General features: G+C 54.3%; 3 protein-coding genes across 3 annotated transcripts; all 3 read right to left on the reverse strand.

Moving 5' to 3' along the window:
• Positions 1-339: 339 nt before the first annotated feature.
• Positions 340-3,965, reverse strand: RBMX2 (RNA binding motif protein X-linked 2). Its single transcript, XM_050902042.1, has 6 exons — positions 3,961-3,965; positions 3,743-3,930; positions 3,590-3,641; positions 3,383-3,512; positions 3,043-3,223; positions 340-1,332 (listed from the first exon to the last, which is right to left on the reverse strand). The coding sequence occupies exons 1-6, from the start codon at positions 3,963-3,965 to the stop codon at positions 890-892; spliced, it is 999 nt and encodes a 332-aa protein (XP_050757999.1). The 3' UTR covers positions 340-889.
• Positions 3,966-4,146: 181 nt separating this feature from the next.
• RAB33A (RAB33A, member RAS oncogene family) lies at positions 4,147-8,265 on the reverse strand. Its single transcript, XM_050901869.1, has 2 exons — positions 8,044-8,265; positions 4,147-4,648 (listed from the first exon to the last, which is right to left on the reverse strand). The coding sequence occupies exons 1-2, from the start codon at positions 8,263-8,265 to the stop codon at positions 4,193-4,195; spliced, it is 678 nt and encodes a 225-aa protein (XP_050757826.1). The 3' UTR covers positions 4,147-4,192.
• A 2,331-nt stretch (positions 8,266-10,596) lies between these two features.
• MARS2 (methionyl-tRNA synthetase 2, mitochondrial) lies at positions 10,597-16,709 on the reverse strand. The gene is made up of 3 exons (XM_050901861.1): positions 16,502-16,709; positions 15,921-16,255; positions 10,597-11,807 (listed from the first exon to the last, which is right to left on the reverse strand). The coding sequence occupies exons 1-3, from the start codon at positions 16,707-16,709 to the stop codon at positions 10,629-10,631; spliced, it is 1,722 nt and encodes a 573-aa protein (XP_050757818.1). The 3' UTR covers positions 10,597-10,628.
• Positions 16,710-23,008: the final 6,299 nt, after the last annotated feature.

Below are 23,008 nucleotides of genomic sequence, written 5' to 3' on the forward strand. Positions count from 1 at the left end.
CCCCCCCCCCCCCCCCCCCCTCCGCCATGATCCCCCCCCGGGCCCCCACGAACCCACGCCGACCGCCGCCTTCTCAGGCTCCAGGGCCCAGTCCCGGGGTAAAGATCCCCCGCTCCCAAAGCCAGACCACGACTTGAAACCGTTAACGGGGCGGGGGGCCGGTCAGGAGCCGTTATTTCTCGTAGCAACCAGATCCGGTGAAAAACCATCCCTCCCTCTCTCGCTATGCACCCGTCCCCGCATCTATCACCCGTGGGTTTCAGGTCGAGTCAGCCCAAACACGGCGTAAAGCAAACTCCCGTTACCGGGAGACAGAAACGCTGCACCCAGGGCTACCTTCCGGCTCACCGGTAACTTTTATTAAGAGGCATTTACACCAAACCAAACCAAACCGCAGCAAATCGCCCTGACACGGCAGCGCGGCTCTCGGGGATCCGTCACAAAAGCCAGGAGACGTGCCGGGCGGGCTCAGGACCCAAAGCCGGCGCGTGAGGCCGACGAGACACCCACCGGTCTCTCCCTGCAGCACAAGAGGGGGACCGTCCCCGCCGGGATTGACGGAACTGAGCGATTTTGGGAAGGAGAGCATCCTGCCGCTCCCAGCGACCATCTTTATGCCGCAGCGCGGCGTCCCGGCACACCTGCAAGTCCAACGCTGCAAGAAGGGTTGAAGGAGGCAAGAAAACTCACGTCCCCGGTCACGGGGCAGCGAGGAGAGCCCTGTCCGAGGACAGAGTGAGAAACCAAGTGGAAGCTGTCGGAGGTGAACGGTCCAGCCGCGGTGCGCTCCCCACCCCGCCGGCAGCGGCGAGAGGCACAGGGAAGCTCCGAGCAGGTTTTTGGGCAAGCTCGGGGCCTCTCTCAGCCCCCGGAGCGCTCGCCCCAGGGCTCAGCAGCGGCTGGAGCCTCTGGCGGAGCCCCGCTCCCTGTGCCTGGGATGGGGCTCCCTGGCGCCGCGCTCCCGGGATCTGCCTCCCTCGGGACACTCCTCTCGCCGGCTGCTGTGCCCGTCGCCCTTCCTGCCAGCCTCCTCTCTCTTCTCCCTCTCCTCCCACAAACCGCTTTGTCCCCTCTGGTCCTGGCAGCTCTTTTCCCCTCTTCTCTCCGAAGGCCTCTGGTGCCTCCGCTCCTCCTCTTCTCGCTGCGTCCTGCTCACAGGCTTCCCCTCGGAGCCCTTCCAGGGCTGCTGGCTCCCGCTGGCGTAGCGGTCGTAGGCAGGGTCCTCCTTCTCCTTCTTAATCTTGATTCTGGGGTGCGCCTCCTCTGCGGACACCGCCCTCTTCGCAGCCTGCGAGCTCTGCTTTTGCCGCTCCTGTCTACTTTTCTCCTTATCTGAAATACAAGGTTCATCTTTTGGGATGGACAAGTCCTTCAAGGATCACCTCCACTCCCCAAGCTCTGCCTAGCACCGTGGCACCTTTCCAACTCCCCTCCCATTTTAAGTTCTCCCCCCTCCACCCCAGCTTCACAGCCTGTTTCCCCCCTCAGAGAGATCCTGTTCCACTTCCAACCCCGACACTTTTCTCTTCCAGCCTGAGCCATCCTACTCCAACGCTCACCACATCGCGTTCTTCCCAGCAAGGTTGCCCTCAGGCACTTCAACACAGCTTGGAATATCGAGCACCTTCCTTTCACTCTCTTTCCTCAGTAACATCCACGCAATAAGAACATCGTGATCCACTCCGTGGATATTCTCTTCTCCAGACCCAACGATTCTTTTCCCTCTTCGCTCTCCTTCGCCTCTCTCTTTGTGCATCTCCTCAGCGCTCTGGACCAACACCTTCTCCCCACCCTTAGTTTTTTTTCTTTCCTCAAACTAGGACTCCAGCCTGACCGACGTGTCCCTCCGCCCCACGCTAAGGCCCCATCCATCCTGCGTCCTCCTCCACGCAACACAGCGCTGAGCTCCTCTCTTGATGGGAGGGAGGAGCGCAGTAAAGGCAGGTCCCGAACCCCGACCGCGCAAGGGCTCAGCTGTAGCTACGAGACGGCCCCAAACGCCTGCTGCCAATGCCCGGCTGCGGGAGGGAAGGTTCCTCCGCACGCCATGCGCTCCAAGCCAGCTTCAGAACAACGGACACCCCCACCCCAAGGTCACCGCGCCTAACCGGCTCACCCTGGGAGCTACAGCCCATCTCGGGGGGATGCCGCCTGGAAGCCCTTAACAAGCCACAGTAAGCAGCTCCTACTGCAAGTCACTGCTTCTAGCACTCCGCTGGCTCTGACCAGCGTTCACTTTTCAAGATCTCTGCTGCACAGATGGAAAAAACCCTCATGGCTTCTTAAAAAAAAATCCCTCAGTATAGCTGCGCAGGCTGGTTCTTTTACATGGCACGTTCGTTCAAGTTCCACCTGGATGTACTCGACATCTTGCCCTTTTCTTCTGAAAGATGTAGGGCAACAAATCCTGCTGCGTCCACTGAGAACAGGAGGCGTTCAGGCACTCGGATGGTTTAACTTATGCTGCATTTTTAGGTCTACTTTCATAGAATAGTAGGGGTTGGAAGGGACCCTTAAAGGTCACCTAGTCCACCCCCCCTACTTTCTTTGGCTTCAGTTTCCACCCACAGAATCTCATCTAGATCTGCTGGTTTTATGTTCTATTCAATTCAGCTGTCTTGCGTAGGCCACATAACGGTCATTCCATACATCTACAGCACTCTAGTCCCACAGTAGCAGCATCCAGATTTTAAGATTAAGTGGTGCTCTTCCTAAGCCTTCCCTCTCCCCGTCCCCCACAGCGCTGCTCCCCCCTGCAGAAACCCTGCAGCTTGACAGTCTTTTTTCCAGGAAAAGTGCTATTATTGTCTGCAAGATACAGGTCTGCAGAGCCCAGGGGAGGACATTCACAGATAAGGGCTAAATACAGGCACTCAGATACCCCTCAGGGGATCACAACGTAAAGCCCGGACGTTAGGGCTGTGGCTCTTTTCAAGAGCACACCCGTCCTCGGTGTTCCCCCAAGCAAAGGGCCCTTGCGAGGCCGAGGGCCCTGTGCAGACGCTCCCACCTGGGGTCAAGACTGGCAGGAACACACCTCACCTTTTTGCTTTTTTACGGGTACCTCATCATCTTCCGACAGAGATTCGGATGATGTATGAGGTGGCGTTTTAACTCCACAACCCTTTGCATGGAGGGCTTTTGTAACGTCATCTAAGTCATCGGAGTCTTTGGGGGGCCGATAGTTGGCCACATGGTCCACTCGAATCGTCCTTCCTTTGATCTACAAGAGGAGTCATGCTGTTAGCGAAGGCACAGACCAGCTCCCCACGCGCTGCGGGTCGCCAGCGACCCGTGCCGTCAGGGCTCCTGTTTGACGTGAAGCAGCATCTCGGGAGCCACGGCAGGCAGGCAGGACTGCATCCCGGGCTGCTTCGCTCACCTTGATCCCATTGAAGTTGTCAACAGCAAGAATAGTGCTCCTCTGGTCCTCATAGCACAGAAAGCAAAAGCCTTTGGACTTTCCGGTCTTCTTGTCCCGCACCAGGTTAATGTTGACCACCTCCCCGTACCTGGAACACACTCTTAGCACCCGAGGCAGCGGCAGGGACGCGGCGGGCCCCGGGGCAGGGGGGGCTGCAGCACTTACTGCGAGAACACGCAGATGACATCCCCCTCCGTCAGCTCGTAGTGCAGCCCGCCTGCGGGGAGAGGGAGAGGAGGGAAGGAGGCACCGGCACGGCGCAGGCCCGGCCGGGCCCGGCCCCACCACCCCCCATCCCCGGCCCGGCCCGGCCCATACCGACGAAGATCCAGGCGCTGTCCTTGTACTCCGCGTGCCACGAAACCGCCTCCTGCACGCCCAGCTCCGCCTCCCGCGCGTTCAGCTCGTTGATCAGCTTCACCTTCGTCAGGGGGCTGAAGGCGAGGGCACCGTCAGCACCGGGAGCGGGCCGCGGACCAACCTTCTTCCCGCCTTCCCTCCCTCCTCTCCCTCCCTCCACCGTCCCGCCGACCTACTTCATGGTGACGGCGGCGTAAACTGCGCATGCGCCAGCCTCCGCGCATGCGCGCCGCGCTCCGCCCCCCTCTGCCCGAGCCGAGCCGAGCGTAACCGAGCCGAGCCGGACCGAGCGTAGCCGAGCGTAACCGGACCGAGCCGGACCGAGCCGCGCAAAGCAACACCCAGAGCTGACTGGAGGCGCAGAGACTTTATTGGGGTGACCGTGACAGAGGGCGGCGGGGGCCCCGCTCAGCACGGGCAGGAGGTTTTACCGTTGGCGTCGTGCGTTGGCTCCAGCCTGCGGGCCTGGCCCGGCCGCCCCTCCAGGTCCCGGCAGAGCAGCGACCGCTGCGCCTTCAGCCGGCAGGCCAGGCACATGAAAATGGCGTCCACGTTCTGGCTCTCCTTAGGGTCCTTGGCCGAGGTCTCAAACAAAAGCATGTTGTGAGCGTCGGCGAACTTCAGGGCCATGCTGGATGGCACTTGGATCAGGTCTTTCAAGTCACACTTGTTCCCAACGAGCACCCTGGGGACAAGGGGGGGCACTGCGTGCCCGTTGCACTCCTCGATCCACGTCTTGAGGTTGGTGAAGGAGGTCATCTTTGTGACGTCGTAAACAAAGACGACGGCATGCACGTTGCGGTAGTAATGCTCTACCATGCTCTTCCGAAACCTCTCCTGGCCAGCCGTGTCCCACACTTGCACCTAGGAAGCAAAGCAGACAAGAAAGAAGGCTACAGGAGCGCTGAGTGTCCACCCCGGGGCAGGGCCGGCTGCTTGAGGAGTAGGCTGGCTTGCTGAACTCCCTGCAGGAAGATGCAGGAGGGCTTCCAGCCGGTCCATCTTTGACAGGGGTGCCACAGCCCCGAGGCACAGCGCAGGCGAGGCGAGCCTCGCAGGGAGAGGCAATCCCTTATTAGAACGAACCAGGATCGATGGATGAGTTACACAAGCTTTTGGGCCTACACTGACAGTGCCCGAGGCTGCACGTGACAGTGCACGTGCTTGTGTAGTTCAACCAAGCAAGCCCAGCTCATCTAGTAAGAGAGATCACGTCAGCACTTTCATTCAGGGAGCACTGCTCCCGGCTTCTCTTCCTTTTCCCGATGCACTTGACCATCATCCCCACCACCGAAACAAACCGCACGAAAAGCACTTCTCATTTCACAAACGTTCTTGCGCCAGATCGGGACATTTGTCCACCTAATCCTACGCCATAAAAGAGAACCCCGACCATTACACAGTGGTATGTACAGAGGAGTCAGGGCAAAGAGAAGATGAGGAGGGGGAGCCACCCTTTGTGTGAGAGAGCAGCAGGAGGGCCTGGAGCTCTGCGTGGGGATGGGTGAGGAGCCAACTGAGAGCTTGTGGGTGAGGATTAAAGAGCAGACCGGCATGGGTGACATTGTAGGGGGTGTCTGCTATAGGCCACCCGACCGGGAAGGACAAGCAGATGAGGCGTTCTGCAGACAGATAGGAGCAGCCTCATGTTTGCAGGCCCTGGTCCTCATGGAGGACTTGAACCACCCCAATAGCTGCTGGAAGGACAACACAGCAGAGCACAAGCAATCCAGGAGGTTCCTGGAGAGCATTGAAGACAACTTCCTGACCCAAGTGACAGAGGAGCCAACAAGCTCCTGGGCTGGATGAGCGGACAGTGAGGTGGATTGGAAACTGGCTGAACGTCCGGGCCTAGGAGGTGGTGATCAGTGACACAAAGTCTAGTTGAACACTGGTAACTAGCAGGGTACCCCAGGCGTCAATACTGGGCCCAGTCCTGTTCAACATCTTCGTTAATGATCTGGATGGTGGGGCAGATCGCACCCTCAGCAAGCGTGCAGATGACACCAAGCTGGGAGGAGCGTGGCTAGGATGCGAGATGGTGGTGCTGCCATCCAGAGGGACCTCAACAGGCTGGAGCAACACACTAACAGGAACCTCATGAAGTTCAACAGAGGGAAGTGCCAAGTCCTGCCCCTGGGGAGGAACAACTCCAGGCACCAGTACCCGCTGGGGACCACCCAGCTGGAAAGCAGCTTTGCAAAAAAAGACTTGGGGGTCCTGATGGACACCAGGTTGAACATGAGCCAGCAGCGTGCCCTTGCAGCAAAGGCGGTGAATGGTATCCTGGGCTGCATTAAACAAAGTATTGCCAGCAGGCCAAAGGAGGTGATCCATCCCCTTTATTCAGTGCCGGTGAGCCACAGTTCTGGGCTCCCCAGTACAGGAGAGGCATGGGCTGGAGAGATTCTAGCAAAGGGCCAGAAAGATGATGAAAGGAGTGGACTGTCCCTCCTATGTGGAAAGACTGAGAGAGCTGGGACTGTTTAGCCTGGAGAAGAGAAGGCTCAGGGGGGGAATCTTACCAATGTGTATAGATACCTGAAGGGAGACTACAAAGAGGACGGAGCCCGGCTCTTTTCAGTGGTGCCCAGTGCCAAGACCAGAGGCAGTGGGCACACGCTGAAACACAGGAGGTTCCCTCTGAACGTCAGGAAACACCTTCCACTGTGAGGGTGACTGAGCACCGGCACAGGTTGCCCAGGGAGGTTGTGGAGCCTCCATCCTTAGAGATATTCAAAAGCCATCTGGCCGTGGTCCTGAGCAATCGGCTCTGGGCTGCCATGCTTCAGCAGGGGGGTTGGAGCGGATGACCTCCAGAGGTCCATTCCAACCCACACTTTGCTGTTAGTCTGTGACTCTATGAGTTCTCCTAGCCCTTGTAGGCAATGTCTCGAAGCCTGGAACTGACAGCTTCCAAACAAGTGTCTGGGGTTAATCCAGATCGCCCTGTACCCCACTGAGACAGCGCCTGCCCCAGAGTCTTTCAGAGTGGAAAAATGCCGGCAAAGAAGAGCTGCTGCTCATTTGTTTCACCGCCGGTCTCTTCCCTCTGGGCAGAGCAGGAGAGGGAGGGTACCTCTCCCACCTCTCACCTCCTCTCTTGGACGCATGGTCCCAGGAAAAGGCCAATTTGCTGCACTGCCTCCCACTCCTGCCTGCTGGAGCACAAATAACATCCGAAGGTAGAAAGCCTGGCAACGTTTTCCAGCTAGAGGCAGTAAGACAGGCTTCATGCCAGCCTGCACTACAGCTTACGACAACACAGCTATGTGGTGTTGGATAGAGCTGGGGAAGGCAGGGGGAAAAATGAGCACCTCTCCTCTTAGAGAGAGGAAAACGTTCATGGACGGTTCAAAAGCACAACTAAAGTTCTCACCCACTAATAGTAGCTCTAATTTCATTGCGACTAGTCCCTCAACTTGTGATCACCCATCTGTCAGCAAAATAGCAATATTTGCTTCTTCCAGCAGTCGGTCTTACACACAGACAGCTGTCGGTGCTGACCCACCTAAGCGGGCAGGCCAAGCTCAGCTGCAAACTGTGCTCCCCAGGCCGTTTCCTACCAGCTGCTGTAGACCTGCAGATCTGCTCTGGCACATCAGCCAGAGCTCTTCGGGTTTGGCCTGATGCGCTCCTTACAGGTGTCACGCTGGCCTTCGTACGGCAAATTCGTCCTGTTCTAGTTCTGCTGAAATTGCACCCTCCCAGCGCTCGCTGACAGCGGTCTTCAGCATTAGTATCACCGCTGCCAAGCCTACTGCAACCAGCTCGTGCGAGCTCCTGGCCTTCCAGCGCAGCCACTGCCAGCCTACAACCATCTGCTCCCCTGAAAACACATTGGTTTCTGCATACAGCTCCTTCCCCCCGCTCCCTGCGGCTTCGCCTCTCTTTTGGTCCAGCTTCTGAAGCTGGAGGCCACCCTGATGCTTTGAGGAGCCGGTTACGCCGGGTGTCCGGAGAGCAGCAGCATTTCACCCCAAGCTATCGTTTCAGACTGCCGGCAGACTGAAGCGAACCACATAAATAGCGACAACGCAGCTGTGACGGGTTCCAAAAGCATCTCTGCAACACGGGGACGAGAAACCTTCCCCCGTTCCCCTCCCTCGGCTTGGGCTGAAAACAGAAAAGCCCCTGAGAGGCATCTGGGGTGCAAGGAGGCAGCCCAGGGCAGGGGTTGGGGCAGGGACGGGCTGCCTTTGCTGCCCGGGCCGCTGCCGGCCAGCCCCGGGCTCGGTGCCGGTGCTGCCATGGCCCACCTTGATGCGCTCCCCCTCGATCTCCACCGTCTTCTCGCGGAAGTCCACGCCGATGGTGGCCTCGGTCTTGTCGGGGAAGGTGCCCCCGCAGAAGCGGAAGGTCAGGCACGTCTTGCCCACGTTGGAGTCTCCGATCACGATGATCTTAAAGATGCGGGTCTGCACGTAAGGCTCCAGCGAGGAGTCGGGGCCCGGCGGCCGCCCACCGCCGCCCGCCGCCATCCCGCGCCGCCGCCGCCGCCGCCGCTGCCTCACCGTCTCATGGGGCCGCGCCGCCCCACGCACCGGCTACGGCACGGCACGGCCCCGCCCCGCGTACCGGCACGGCACGGCCCCGCCCCACGCACCGGCTACGGTACGGTACGGCACGGCCCCGCGTACCGGTTACGGCACGGCCCCGCCCCACGCACCGGCTACGGTACGGCACGGCCCCGCCCCGCGTACCGGCACGGCACGGCATGGCCCCGCCCCACGCACCGACTACGGCACGGCCCCGCCCCACGCACCGGCTACGGCACCGGCACGAAGCCACCTGATGCCCCCGCCAGGCCCTAGGCGGCGGGGACTCGCCTGGGCATGGGGACCCGGCCGGCGTCCCCTTGGCGGGTGAGGGCAACGCGGCCGCCGGGCTCAGAGCCCCAGCCCCCGGGCCAGTCCCGTGTCGTCCCCCCCCGACCCCAGGCCAAGCGACAGATCCCGGGACAAACCGCCTTCGCAGCCCGGGCCAGCCTGGGCATCCTGCCGGCTGCCTTCCCGGGCAGGCTGGGGACCGGCAGGGCAGCAGGCAGCGACACAGGTCACCTCCGGGGAGGGAGGGAGACCAGTCCAAGGCCAGTGGTGGGGCAGGACCAGAAACTGGGGGGGACAGAAACACCCACCACGGCACCGGAGAACGGGATGGGGGTCTCTCTTGTCCCCATCCTTCGTGGGTGGAAGAGGGCAGCAGGCGCCTCTGCCTGTGCTGGGAGCCAGCGCTCGTGGCGTGAGGGCACGCAGGGCTGGCAGGAGCGAGGGGTACCAGGTAAAACTGCGCAGGGGAAGAGGAATACCCCCACCACAGGACGGGGCTGAGGGGACCTGGCTTTCTTCTCATGGGTAATCTGGAATCGGCCGGACAGAGCGCTGCGGCACAGCGAGGGCATCACCGGGAACCGCAAGGGCAATACGAGGGAGAAGCAGCATGGTCTGCCCTTCCCTCTGCTGCGTCCGCAGAGACCCACAGTGCTCCGAGGGGGCTGTGCCGCTCCTGCTGCCCCTGGTAACGCAGCCCAGGCAGCTCCAAAAGAGATCACAGCCCCCTAAAACTGGCCCCCCGATACAAGAAGATTCCCTTGATGGGAACTGGAGGAGCCAAAGGCTGGGAAGGATTTACCAAAGGTCCCAGAGCAGTCACAACTGCCCCAGGGCATCAGCGCTCAGCTGCCTGCTTCCAGCAGCACTGAAATGAAACAAAGAGGGTGCAATAAACCACCCAGCTGGCAGAAAAGCCTCATGAAGTTGAGTCTGGGCCTGAAACACATATCCCCCCCCCCTTTCCAATTTCGGTCACGTCTGCAGGTCTATGCAGCTGAGGGAGACCACCCGTTCGACCACTGGACCACACTGTCTCACTGGACTGCCTCCGGCATAAGAGCAGAGTCAGACAGAAGGGACCCTCCCCATCAAGGCTCACGTAAACATCAGCTGAGCCGAGGTTTTGGCCCATAAAGGGATCTCAGCTGACGGACCCAACAGATCCATTTGGACTACGTCCCAGAGATGTTACGGGAAGCCATTTCGGACTAACGCAGCTACTTCTGGCCTGGCCAAAAACCTACGGGGCAAAGTCAAGACGAGGACACCAGCGGCAGAACTGCCGCTCAGGCCTCTGCCTGCGTGAGTGGAGACAACACTGAGAAGGCCCCAGGAAAGACCCTTTCTTTCCTCAGGGGGAGTCTGATCCTCCTGGAGACTCAGCCTGAATGCTAGCCTGAGGAGGGATTCCTGGAGCGAGCACGTTGGGGAGTTGCTGTCTCTGGAAGAGATTGCTGAGCAGATCGGCTGCCACATTCGTGTTTAAAATGTCCTCACCGGAGCACCTGCCCTGCTCCTCACATCAGACAAGACAAGGTAAAGGGGCCAGGAAGGAAGATAGGAGACATAGGCAAGAGGGCTCTCTAGTGGAGCCCCAAGACTGTATAGGAAGAGTTCCCTCTTTTAAGGGGATATTTGCCTCAGCCCCTTTTTATGTCCCATAAAACACATCAGGGGAAAAAAGCAGCAATATTCAAACCCTAGGCTGTGTCTTCAGTTCATTCTGTTACCAGCTTAGCTAATTAGGTGTTCCTTCAAGGGTGTTACCCCAGAAGCCTTCCGAGCTCTTAGCCCCACTCAGGCAACCGATCTGCCCCAGCATGTCTGCTTCCCACGTCAGGCAGAGACCTATGCCAGTCACCTAGGCAGGACAGTACGGCCCTGCTCAGGCTGGTTTTCCACTCATCCACTTCATACCACCACCAAGAGATGGGAGGAACATGCTTGTAACAAAGACAACATTTTCCGGGAGTTCCCGGAGGCTTTTATTTACAGAAGCTGTTTGTCACAGACTAGAGCTTCTTGGTTTCTATCTGATGCTGTCTCGACTTCTCTAGTCTGTGAAATAAGACGCCGGTGTCAGGTCCAAGCTGTCTCCCTTCAAAGGGACATGGCTTCCCATTGTAGCGTGGCAGAAATGTCAAACTTGAGAGACCTCTCTCTTCTGGCTCAACAGCCAGCCTGGAAAGCAGCTTGTCTGCAGTGTGCGGGATCACGGGCTGCAGGAGAGTCCCATAGACACGCAGGCATTCCAGCGTAACGTGGATGACGGTGTCAAGCCAGAGCTGCTCTGCGGGGTCTTTTCGGTCGAGTTTCCAAGGCCTGTGTCTCTGGAAGAAACTGTTGGTCTGCCTTACGCACAGGACAATGCATTCTAAAGCCTTGTAGATCTGGAAATCTTCAAAATAACTAGCCACCTGCAGAGGCAGAGAAGCCACAGATGCCACGAACTCATAGTCTTCAGCAGAAGCCCTACCCGTGCCTTTTGTCTCCCGGTAATCCAAGACCTTTGGAAAACAAGACTCTGAGAAACAAGGGTAAGTGTTGCTGGGATTAATGCTGAGGGCTGTTGACCGATTCAGAAGCCCCCCAAGCGCATCTGCCAGTTCTGAATTCACTAGCTTAAGAACTTTCTCATCATAATAGTCACAATCCCGCTCGGGTACACCCTGCCTTAGCAGGAAGTACCGAAATCCATCTACTGTGTACTGTCCCGTACAAGCAAAGGGGTCAATCACGTTGCCCAAGCTTTTGGACATCTTCTGCCCACGGACAGTCCAGTGGGAGTGCACAAAGATTCGCTCGGGGGGGGCCAGCCCTGCTGCCATCAGCAGTGCTGGCCAGTAGACAGCATGAAACTTGAGGATGTCCTTGCCCACAACGTGGTGCGCAGCAGGCCACCACTCCCCGTGTGTCTCAGGGTAGCCCACCACGCTCAGATAGTTCACCAAGGCATCTACCCATACGTAAATAGTTTGTGTTGAGTCACTGGGGACAGGGATACCCCACTGCAGCCGCCTTCTCTCACGAGAGACGGACAAATCTGGCAAGTCCTCTTCCAGCCAACGGAGCACGCGTTGGTAGAAAGGGTCAGGGGCAATGGCGTGTGGGTTGTCCCGGAGCCACTTCTGCAACGGATCCCGGAACGCCGAAAGCCTGAACATGTAATTCTCCTCTTTGCTCCAGTGCACCTGAGAAGGCAGGAGAGAAAAGAATTACGGCCCAAACGCTCTGCAAACAGTTTTACAACTTGCACATTGCGTTCTCAGCGTGGAGTTTGTCGCACGCTCCCTCTGCGTTTGGGTGTGCTCCCCACCACGCGGGAAGCCCCTGGTATCTTTCCATTAGTGGGAACCTCCTCTCCTAAGACACCGCCTCCCTGGGTCCCCCAGGGCAACACGTAAGGACTTAGGCACTTGGGATGGCTCAGCACTCTGCTTTTAAAGATGCTCGTGCCCCCCGGGAAGGAATACCTTTCTACCTGCCAGATTTATGTGTCATCAGGCAAGAATTAGGGAGACGAGAATACTTTCTTAAAAACGTAGTTTTGCAATAATAGTAAAAATCATGAAAAGACAAAATGACATTGTTAATTACTGCCTTACTAACAATCCTGGTGCATGCCTTTGCTTTTCTCCTAGGTGCTATGTTCCTCTTTCTCCCCAGTTTAAGCATTAGTGCATCTTAGTTGCTAACTTGGTTAGCCTATAATCATGTTAAAGTACTGACAGCACTTCTCTCACACATTTAAATTAATTGACACATTTAGCTAAATCAATGAAAACTTTGTGGGTAGATACGGTATGAGCGAGCTGTGTAAAGGCACTCAAGAGATCTATGGCTAGGTCAAGAATTCTTACCTTTTAAAGCTAAATAAGGCTCTAAGATAAGAAAGTATAGGCTTTGGCATCACGCAGGAGCGTTTCAGTTTCTAGCACTGAACCCAACGACTTCTGAGCCAGGAAGTGCCTCACTCTCAATACGAGCAATAAAGAGCCTACCACACCGCAAGCTGAGATACCCTAAGGAATAATCAGTCCTAGTGGTACGAAACTGCTTTATGATGTAGCTGAATTTACGTAATTTCAGTAGCAGCCAACAGCAAATACTACCTTTGCTTACTTGATGAGAAGGTCACCCCAAAAGAAATATTCTTCCCTACACAAATCATAAACAAGTTACACAGAAATGTTTTGGTTCCCCCCCCCCCCCCCCCAATTCTTTATGTTTTTCCATAATCTTTATCAGTTTCTGGGTACCAGCTCTCAGCTCTCTGTCCAGGAGTAACACTTCACACAGAGCCAATGCCATGTCCCCCATTCAGTATTCCCTTTTACGCAATCCAGCGATCCTTTTGGTAACAACTCAGGATGCAAAAGCCGTCTCAAAGCGGAACCTGCAATCATTTCCTCCGAAACGCTGATCGAGTCTGGTGTTTGGCTCTGAAGAGCCCCCTCACATCATCTGCCAAGTGCTAAGAGCCAGCTACCTATCAGCTGCACCTGCAGAAAAGGTGGTTGACAGGTCAGTAGAAAGCAGTTCAGTGGGAAGAGGAAAAGAGACTAGAAATAGGCTGTCTCCTGAGAATAGGTAAGTTAGAGCCTGGAGCATACAGAGAGGTTGATAAAGGGCAGAGTAATTATAACAACCCACAAAACCGGTGTCTCTGTTCAAGGCTTGCCTGTGAACAGTTACTGGAATATCTGCCCTGCAGAGAAATCTGCCTGCCGTCTCTCCTGACCTTCAAACAGCCCTGCCTTAGGGGCACAGGATAATTCAGGAAGTCTCTCTGGTCACAGCAGGGTCACCTACGGGGTTAGAACAGGTTACTCAGGGCTTTAGCCAGGCACATCTTGAAAACCTCTGAGGATGGAGACCGCAGAACTTCCCCAGCCAGCCTGTTCTGCTGCTTGGCTGTCCTCATGGGGCAAGAGTTTCTCTGTAAATCCAGTCTGAACCTCTCTTGTTTCAACTTACACCCATTCTCTCATGCTGCCACGTACCATTAGAAGAACCTGGCTCCATCTTCTTGATGACCTCCTTGTAGCTATTGGGGAGCTTCTGCCACTAGGCCCTCCCAAAATCCTGTCTTCTCTAAGGCTGAAGAAGCCAGCTCCCTCAGCCTCCCCTCAAACGGCAAGTGCTCCAGCATCCTAACCATCCTGGTGGCCCTCCACTGAACTTCTTCCAGTTTCTAAATTGTGTTTCCTGTATTGGGGGACAGAAAACTGGATGCAGTACCTAGATGTGATCGTCAGAGTGCTGAGTAGAGGGGGATAATCACAAACAGGCATTGTTCCTGTTCACATGGCCCGAGATAATCTCCTTGGCTGCCTTTTGCTGCCAGGGCACGCTGCTGGCTCATGTTCAGCTTCTTGTTTACCAACCCCCCAGGGCTTTTTCAGCACGCTCCCTGGACAGTCAGTTCCCAGCTCCAGCTCATTTCCTCATCAGAAAGAGAATCCCTGCAGCCCCACGTGCACCAGCCATCTCCCGGCTGGACCTGAGCAACGAATGCGATACTTCAATAAATGCAGCTCCCCTCCCAGGGCATACAGAACAGCACAGTTCCTGGTCCTGCAACGGAGTGTCTGCTCACTCTACAGGTAAATGAATCCACCATCCCACACCAGAACGAACCCATAAAACGAGAGCAGCGGAGGTGGGATGGGCCCTCCACCTCTCTCCAGCCCCACAGCCTGCTCACAGCAGGGCTGGCACCAGCCAAGGATGACTGGAGCTTTACACAGCCAAGGCTGGGACACCCCAAGGCTGGGGCTCCCCCATCTCACTGGGGACCTGCCCAGGATTGCACTGCTCTCCTGGGGAACGAGCTTATCCTAACGCCCAGCCCGACCCCGCAGCACAGCCTGTGGCATCGTTACCCCTTGGCCTAGCACGTGGCACCCCCGAGAAGCCTATGGCTTTGTGCTCTTTGTAACTGTCCTGCGAGTAGGTGTAGGCTGCTATTAGCTTGTCCCTTCGCATCCTGTTTGCCAAACTAAACTGACCCAGTTCCCTCTTCCTCTTGTAGGCCTGTGCTCTACACCCCCACCACATTGGGAGCCTCTGGCAGCTCCTCTCCAGCTTCTCTGCGCATTAAATGACACAAAAGCACAGTAACAGAGCGAAGGAGGAGGATCATTTCCTGCAGAACAGACTCTGATCTCTCAGGGTTCACGGAAGACCTGAAGAACATCATTCAAAGATGAACTACACATTTTCACCCCCCGGCTCTACTGGATACCAGAAATCAGAGACTCACCAGAAGCACGGGTTTTATGGCATGTTTTAAACTCCCCCTTTTCCTTCACAAAACCCTCAAGCAACGAACTATCCAACTGTCTCTTTCTGGTTGGAGACAAACACCTACCATCTCTTTCCATCACCTTGCAAGATCTTCTCTGCACCATGCACGCTGCTGTTTCTCTTGGACAGTTTGATGTGCAGCTAAGGCAAGTAATTGTTCTCAGGGTATATTTGACTTTGAAGCCTGCTGACTCTATTTTAGATCTAAAGAATGATTTCTTTGCCTGGAAACTTATCTTTTCCCCAGCTACGTTAGGTGCTTTATCAAGGGATATTATTTGCCAACATACCCCTTTCTGTGTGAACCAACACTCCTATGCCCCAGCCTCGTACAAATATCACAAGAGCATAACCTCCGCTTAGCTCTGAAGTGTGATTATCTACAACTGCTGGATTAAATCATGCACCTCCTGACACCTTACAGAAAATGCAGCGGCAGAGAGACTCTTGGTCAGGTACCACACGCCTTGTTCTAGACTAGTTCTGACTAGTTCATCAGACTAGACCACAGGCAGATGATGTTACGGTGTTTTACGTAGGGCCAAAACCCATGTCACAAGACTGATGGAAAAGTGTCCAGAGACCAAACTGCATTGCCTCGCAAAATAGGTCTGAAACTCCGGACACCCAATGAACACCTCAGTTATAAACACCTTTATCCTTCCGCCCAGCTAACTTCTTTCATCACCGCTTTAAAACACTGCTTCCAGGCCAGCAGCCTGCGGAACCCCGCAGCAGCTGAATCCTCCCCACGGCACACGGCTGAAATTTGCATCTGCCGGCTGGGGTTTTGGCAGCTCTCCCTTGCATAACCACACGCCTCTATAAACACAGGAGAGACGTTCTACGGAATACAGGCGAGTCTCAGGTGACGTGAATTACAAAAGCCTACGGGAAGCATTAAACACCCCCAAATTTGGCCAGAACAACAGATGAGTGCGCAGTGCTTCCGCAGGAGTGGCCGCCCTCGACCGGGACGCTGCAGGTGCCGTTACCTGATGGCCGGTCTCCGATGACACCTTGCACGGGCGTCCCTGGGCGTCCCGGCGCTCGGCGAGCTGGCTCTCGGGCAGGAAGCACTCCTCGGCAGTGCAGTACCAGCCCTCGTAAGACCCTTTGTAGAGTGCCCCGCCATCCCGGAGGGCACCCCAAAAATGACGCACGGCTCGCTGGTGGCGGGGCTCGCTGGTGCGGGTGAAGTCAGTGAAGGAGACGGCGGCCCGGGTCAAGGCCTGGTGGAAGAGGCCCGAGATCCGCTCGCAGAGCTCCGGGGGCGACGTCCCTGCCGCGGCCGCGGCCTGCTGGATCTTCAGCCCGTGTTCATCGGTTCCTGAAACGGCAGAGAGGCCGAGGTGCCGCGGGAGCCGTGGGGACGGGGTGCGGGGGCCGTGGGGAAGGGGCGCGGGGGCCGGCCCCCATCCCACCGCCGCGGGGACACAGGGGCCTCGGGACGAGCCTGGGGACACGGGGAACGGGGACAGCCTGACAGCCCCGGGGGAGGTGGGTCAGCCCCGGGGATAAGCCGGAGGGTGCGCGTCAGGCGCGGGGCCGCGGCGCCCGGCGGGCCCACGCTCACCCGTAGAGAGACGGCCCGGGCCGGCACCACGGAGGCCACGGTAGCGGTGCAGCGCGTCGGCTAGCAGGGCGGAGTAGAGGTGCCCGATGTGCGGCGGCCCGTTAGCGTAGAAAATGGGCGTGGAGAGCAGGAGGCGGCGGCCGGGCCCGGCGGCGGTGGCGGCGGCGCGGCGGAGCGAGCGCGGGAGGCGGCGGGGTGGCCGCAACATGGCGGCGCCACCATAGAGATGGCGGGGCAGAGGGACCTCCCGGAAGGGTCGGTGGAGGCGCGGCAGCGGTAGCCAATGGCGAGCGAGCGGCAGCGCATGCGCCGTGCGGGCGGCGGGGTCAGGCCGGCGGGACCGGGAGCGGCGTGAGGGCGACCGGCGACATGTTCCGCTGCTGCGTGGCCGCCGCCGCCGCCGCGGGGGGCCTGCCGCGCACCCTGCGCCCCCTCAGCCCCGCGCCGCGGGGCCGCGCCGCCGCCGGTGAGTCGGGGCCGGAGCCGGTCTCCCCCGGCACGGGGGCGGGCGGGCCGGCGGGGCCCTGCCGGTGCGGCAGGCCTGGGGCCGGGACCGGGGGGCTCGCGTGGGGCGGTGGGTCCGGGGCTCCGTGAGGGTAGCGGACGAGGTTCCTGCCGCTGGCTTTCTCCCCCACGCGGGTCGGGGCGCCCCTTCCCGCGGCGCCGGGTCTGTGTGCCTGGACGGAGCGGCGGCGCGGCCCACCCGGCCCAGAGCCCCCTCCCCGCTGGGCCGCTGCCCCGGGAGACAAGGTCGCGATCGGGAACCGCGGTTTTCCAAAGCTGCCGTTTGCTCGGGGGCTCTCGGCTCCCGTTAGGCAGGCAGAGGGCACCCGGACCGCGCTTCCAGCGGCGTTGGGCGCTGCCGAATTAGGAGGGAATTTGACAAAAACGATTTTGGCGGCGAAATGGGCGCGGGGCGTTGCTCTGCCCTTGGTGCACCGGCAGGACGGACTGCTCAGCTGCACCGCCAGCCACACCAGAGAAGGCTTGTGGGTGAAAAATGGTGTGGTGATGGAATGCTCAGCTCCCGGGAACGGGAGGGAAAACTTTGATGTTTTGGGAAACTGTAAGTTAGGTGGAGCTATTTAGCGTATTTGTATCCATTTGGATGCTTGTGAATTTGCTGCGGCTTTATATCACAGATCTGTGCGTTTAGGCAAAGGGGTCAAATGGGTGTAGCAGTCTGCATGTCGTCTGAGCGTCGGAGGAGGCGGAAGGTGTTTTCTGCGTCGGGTGGGAATACGTTCTGCAGAAGAGCCCAGCCGCTTCTGCAAGCTTCAGCTGGCCGGCTGTGTTATAAACACCACGCTCAGAGCAATCACTGCGATTGCTCTGTTTAGAGATCTAATCGGGACAGGCAGGAGTCTGTGATTAAACTATAGTAAAATAAAACGTTATATAGCTGTTCAGCTAGATGCGCTCTTTGTCCTGCTTGCATGCTGGTAGACGCCTTCATCTGGATTGGTGAGCCTTGCTACTCCTTTCCATTTGGGATGCCCTTTTTGTCGGCAGAAGCCTCTTTCTGCTGATCGTTTACCTCAGTGGAATAAGCTGTGTTGGCAAGGGGTTTTTGGCTGGTATAACCATACCTACTGCTTGTCCTAACGAGGTTACGTTAGCCTCTGCTCACATGTGGTGGAGCAAAGTGCATCTTTAGACCAGCGCCTGCCTCCGACAGAAGAGGCCTGGAGAAGGGTGTAAGAACAGCAAACGCGCGGTACGCGTGCATCTCTGATGTACTCTCCCAACAATATGTGGCTTGAAGGCTCCTGCAGCTGGAGATACTCTTTGCAGCTTCCTAGTAGATGTTCCTGCTACTAATTTGTTCAGTTACTCTTTGATCTTACAGATGTTTTTGGTATCCACAACTGCCTGGAGCCGTTTGTTTTGGCAGAGAATAATTCACTGCAGTCACTCAGATGTGGTACTGGGCTTTTCAAACAAGTAGCTTGTTTACTTAGTTTCAGAAATTACTTGGTCTCTAAATTTCAAAACGTAACTTTGTACTGACAGTCTTTTTGTGTTTTTCTCTAATAAATTGTATTCCTTAGGCAACTTGTTGCAGCGCTGGAATGTTCCCATAAAACTGCAGACGAGCAGACAAGTGGCTAGCTCTGGTGTGCCCGGGGGCAAAGGCGATAGTTCTGTTTTTGTCCTTATTGTGGGCTTATCAACATTAGGAGCGGGTGCCTATGTAAGTAGAAAGGTAGTTCATGGAAAGAAGCTGCAATACATCTCTCCTGTCAAGCATTTGCTGTATTTCAGCGAACTTTACTTAGCTTTTCATCTCTGTAGCTATTTCCTTCTTCAGAAAACTTCAAGGGGAGCTAACTGAGCTGGCTGGAAATTAACTTCTTATGAAAAAATTTTTTTTTTTAACTGTAATTTCAGTTACCTTTTAGGTTTCTTTACTATAAAGGCACTTTTTTTACATACTATGACCAACCACAGCTCTGTCTGTTGTCTTGTATGTCATAGTAGCATACAGTTCAGGGAGAGTTGGATGGCATACACTTTTAATACCAAAGTAAACCATTCTTTGCCAAATCTCAATTTAGAACATCAATGTTTAGCTTGTGTAAGTATACCAAATCAACCCAAAATTGGTGAGCATACATTTATGTCCTACTCAAAAGATTCAAAAGGATAAAGCTTTTCAGCCCGACATAGAGAGTAAATCACATTCCCAGACGGATGAAGAGTAGCAGCATTACCTAGGAGTGGATGGGTCCTAAGTTTACATCTTACAAATCTTTGTTTCAAAATTCTTTCTGTTAGACGATCATATTCATTAAAAGTTCTGAGTCCTGATTTTCTCCTAATGAAACTCTTCACATGCAGAAGGCTCCTGGGGAGTAAAAATATTGAAAACGGTGCATGGAGGAAAAGTCTTTTCCTATTCCCTTTAAATGTTCTTTACTGTGCCCTGCTGTACTTTTTTTGACAAACAAGGTAACTGAAATTACAAAGCACATTCTGCTTTTCCCAAGATCTGTTTAATCAAGAGTCCTACTTAATATTCAGCTCTTTCCCTCTCTTCTCTTTCATTGCCTGTCTTCACCTACAGTTTTGCAATGTCATCATCTAAGATGCCCTTCTAGATCACTGACGTCTTCAGGTGTTCCTGGCAAAGCTGGCAGCAACCTGTTGTTATACTTAATTGTAGGAGGAACAGTCACTGGGACAGGAGCTTATGTAAGATGCTTAAATGAATGTGTTTTAATTGGGTGAGAGGGTGGAGGGAGGGTACCTTTCCGTGTGTCACACCAAGTTAGCCATTTACTTTAACTAAACCGTCTTTGTGCTCCCTGGCCTCAGATATTTAATTTCAAGGGACATTGTCAAATAATTTAAGTTTACAAATTTGATATTCTCAAACAGGGTAGTTCTTAGTGGGAAAAATTGCCTTAGAATTAACTCTTCCGCATTAAATAAATCTAAAACCAAACCTGGCCATCTTTGATTTGTAACCGTCAGAAAGGCACAAATTCATTAACGCATCTATTCTGATATCAGTAATGTTGGCGTATGAAAAAGGAAATAATCAACTAAATATTAGTGAGCTAGAGGAAAGAGAAGAAAACTTGTCTAACTTTGTGATTTCTTCAGAGAAGAGCACTGAAATACCACTCTGTTATCTGGCAAAGTACACAGCTGTGTTTCTGACTAGAAAGAACTTGGCATTGTCCCTTTGGAAAAATTTATCCTGAAGACCTGATTTGATATTTTGCATGTATATAATAGTCATTTTTTTCGAAGGGATCAGGTTTAATTTGCTGTATGCTGCCCTTTGGATTCGCTTAAAAACTTCATGGTTCTGCTTGCAAAAGCAGAGGTAGTTTTGTTAACCTTGATTTTCATACGTTTAAGCAAAAGGCTTTAAAATATCTTTATCTTAATTCTTTTCAACACTGAGTTCTTGTTTTCTGATATTTTTGACATCGTTTCAGTTCCCTGGATATGCTTTTGTCTGCCTGTGCTCTTTTTTGTGCCTGGCATTAAATTCCTCAGTTCTTGTTTGAGACTATTTGCTGTGTTATAAAACACATAATTGTGGAGACTGGTAAAATGCAGAATGTCTAGGGAGTAAAAGATATTTCAATTCCCAAAGGAATTAACTTTTGTTCAAACGTAGTTTGGATGTCATAACACTTGGTTAGCTAACAGTAAGTGGTTTGGCATCAGCTGCAGCATTACCTGTCGTGCCTTCACATTTAGGAGGCTTTTATTTCTTGCTGGAGATGTTCCAGTTTTAATGTTCTTTCACAATTCACAATACAGTAATTGGATAGATGGTTGTGTTTCAGACTGTCTTGACAGGTTTTTTCCTCTGTTATAAACAATGCAAAATGAAAGTTAATGTCGTGCACGTGTGATATGGATTATTAGCAAGGTTAGGCTTTGCCTTAAAAAAAATTGTTTGCTTCCCTCCAATTTGTTAACTGTGGGAGCAAATATCATACTGTGACCTGCTTCCAGCAGTTTCATTGTCTTTTGCTTCTCTACAGTACCGATTTTTCTTTAAAGTTAACATGATGTCTTAAAAGATGTTCACTCCTTGTCTGTACCACTAAATTGTATCCCCAGAACATGCAGGCTATACTCCTACTGTATCCTGGGCTTACCCGGCAAATAAACAGAAGGTCAGCATTCAGACACGGGAATCTCTTCCCACCGAAGGCTGTCACCTAGAACAGCCACGCTCCTGTGTCTGAAGAGCACTGCTAACGCCAGTGATGTTACCACTGCTAACATCATGCCTGTAACATCTGGCCTAAAGAAAGCCAGTAAGGTTGTTGGCTTGTTCTGTCCAGCTGCTCTAGGCTTTTGAAGCTGGGAGTTGCTTTTTGCCTTGAATTTGTCTTCCTTTTCTGCAGCCTTGTGTTGTGCCGTGTGCCATGGCCTAGCTTGCCATGAGGCAATAGCCTTGGGGTTTGTTTGACTGCATTTCCTTTGTTGTATCTGGTTCCTCTTGAAACAGGTCTGCAGCCCAAAGGCCAAACATCTGCAGAAAGGTTGACTGCTTGCTTATGGAAAGCAACCAGACAACTGAGACTCATCATATCATGTGTAGAGCAGATCGTTTTCTGAGTGCATTCCTCTTGTAGCTATATATACATACCTTTATGGGCACTTTTTTCAGTGAGGTATATTTTGGTCTGTGTGCTTTAATTGAAAGCAGATGGCTTTTCTGAGCAAGCAGGATAGACAAAAGCCTGTCAGGGGGTAGAAGGAGAATGGTGCCTTGATGCTGTAAGATATACAAGGTAAATATCTCCTTGTCTGTCTCCAGGTATATAGAACGTTGAAAGAAAAGAAAGAGCGGTTCACCAGCCGTGTCACAACAATAACTACGCGATCTCAAGAAAATGGATCGTCTCCTTCCGGTGGGTACTAGCTTGCTGGTTCTAGGTTTGGGTCTGTTTTTCATAAGCTGCTGACTTGAGACCTCTAGAACAAATGGAACAGAGCCCTTCTGAAAACACAGTTTAGCATAAGCTGTGCCTTCGCAGCATTGTCACTCCTCGGTGCATTCTGTTGTTTGTGAATTCCCATGTCTTCCCAGCATAGAAGATGGTGCTAGCTTTCCATGACCCAGAACAAGGCTCTGTTTTACAGATAATCGTGAGGATAAAGAGAGTGGTCTCTCGGGGCTCTTTTCTGCCCTTTATGCCTACCGTGATAAAAGGGGAAAAGAGTTAGCCCTGCTTTTGGCTTTTACCCTTACGCAGTCTGGCAAAGACACTGTGATTCCAAAGGGATAATATGGTCTGCCAGCACAAAATCCTCTGTGCTGTGCCACATCCCTGTCCCGCGCATAGCGGGCTGGGTGTGCGAGAAGTATCGTGCTTGGGCCACGTGTAGAGGGAGGAATCGGGACAATTAGCAAGGCTCTTGATGCTTTGCAGGCTGTATGTGGACCACAGGTCGCTCCTTGAAGGTCTCTCTTAATTTATGAGACCTCAAACTGCAGCGTCTGAACTATTGAGCCAAAGGAGGATATATTTTGTAACAATAGTGGCTTTAGGTCATAGAAGATAGGGTGTGTTATGTCACTTTACTAGGAAACCAACAGAAAGAATATCCTGCAGACAGGACAGAAAACCGATTGCTTTGGTTTGCGGGAGAGGATAAAACATGTTTGTCAGGGTTGAGGCTGGAGGACAGAGAGTGAGAACCTAAATGCTGAAGCAGAGGTCTTGGTAAGTCTACGTTTCTGGAGACACTGTCCCTTTCTAGTGGAGAGCCTGTTAATCCTATGGTCTGCTTGAGTCAGCCCTGAGCTGCAGCTTCCTAACTGCAGTATCCTTGATAGCCTGTGCTTCGCTGAATTGAGTCAGTGTCTTCTCTTTCAGATACAGATGCTGCTTCTCAGGGCACAGCAGGTGAGTCTTGGTGGTAATATTTAACTGACCATTTTATTCCTACGTACGGTTTAACTGCATGTTGCTTAGAAACAGGACTTGCATGTGGGAGGAAATGCATTCCGGTAGGAACTCAAAAGTT

The sequence above is a fragment of the Gymnogyps californianus genome, chromosome 9, assembly GCF_018139145.2.
Source record: "Gymnogyps californianus isolate 813 chromosome 9, ASM1813914v2, whole genome shotgun sequence".
Lineage (NCBI taxonomy): Eukaryota > Metazoa > Chordata > Aves > Accipitriformes > Cathartidae > Gymnogyps > Gymnogyps californianus.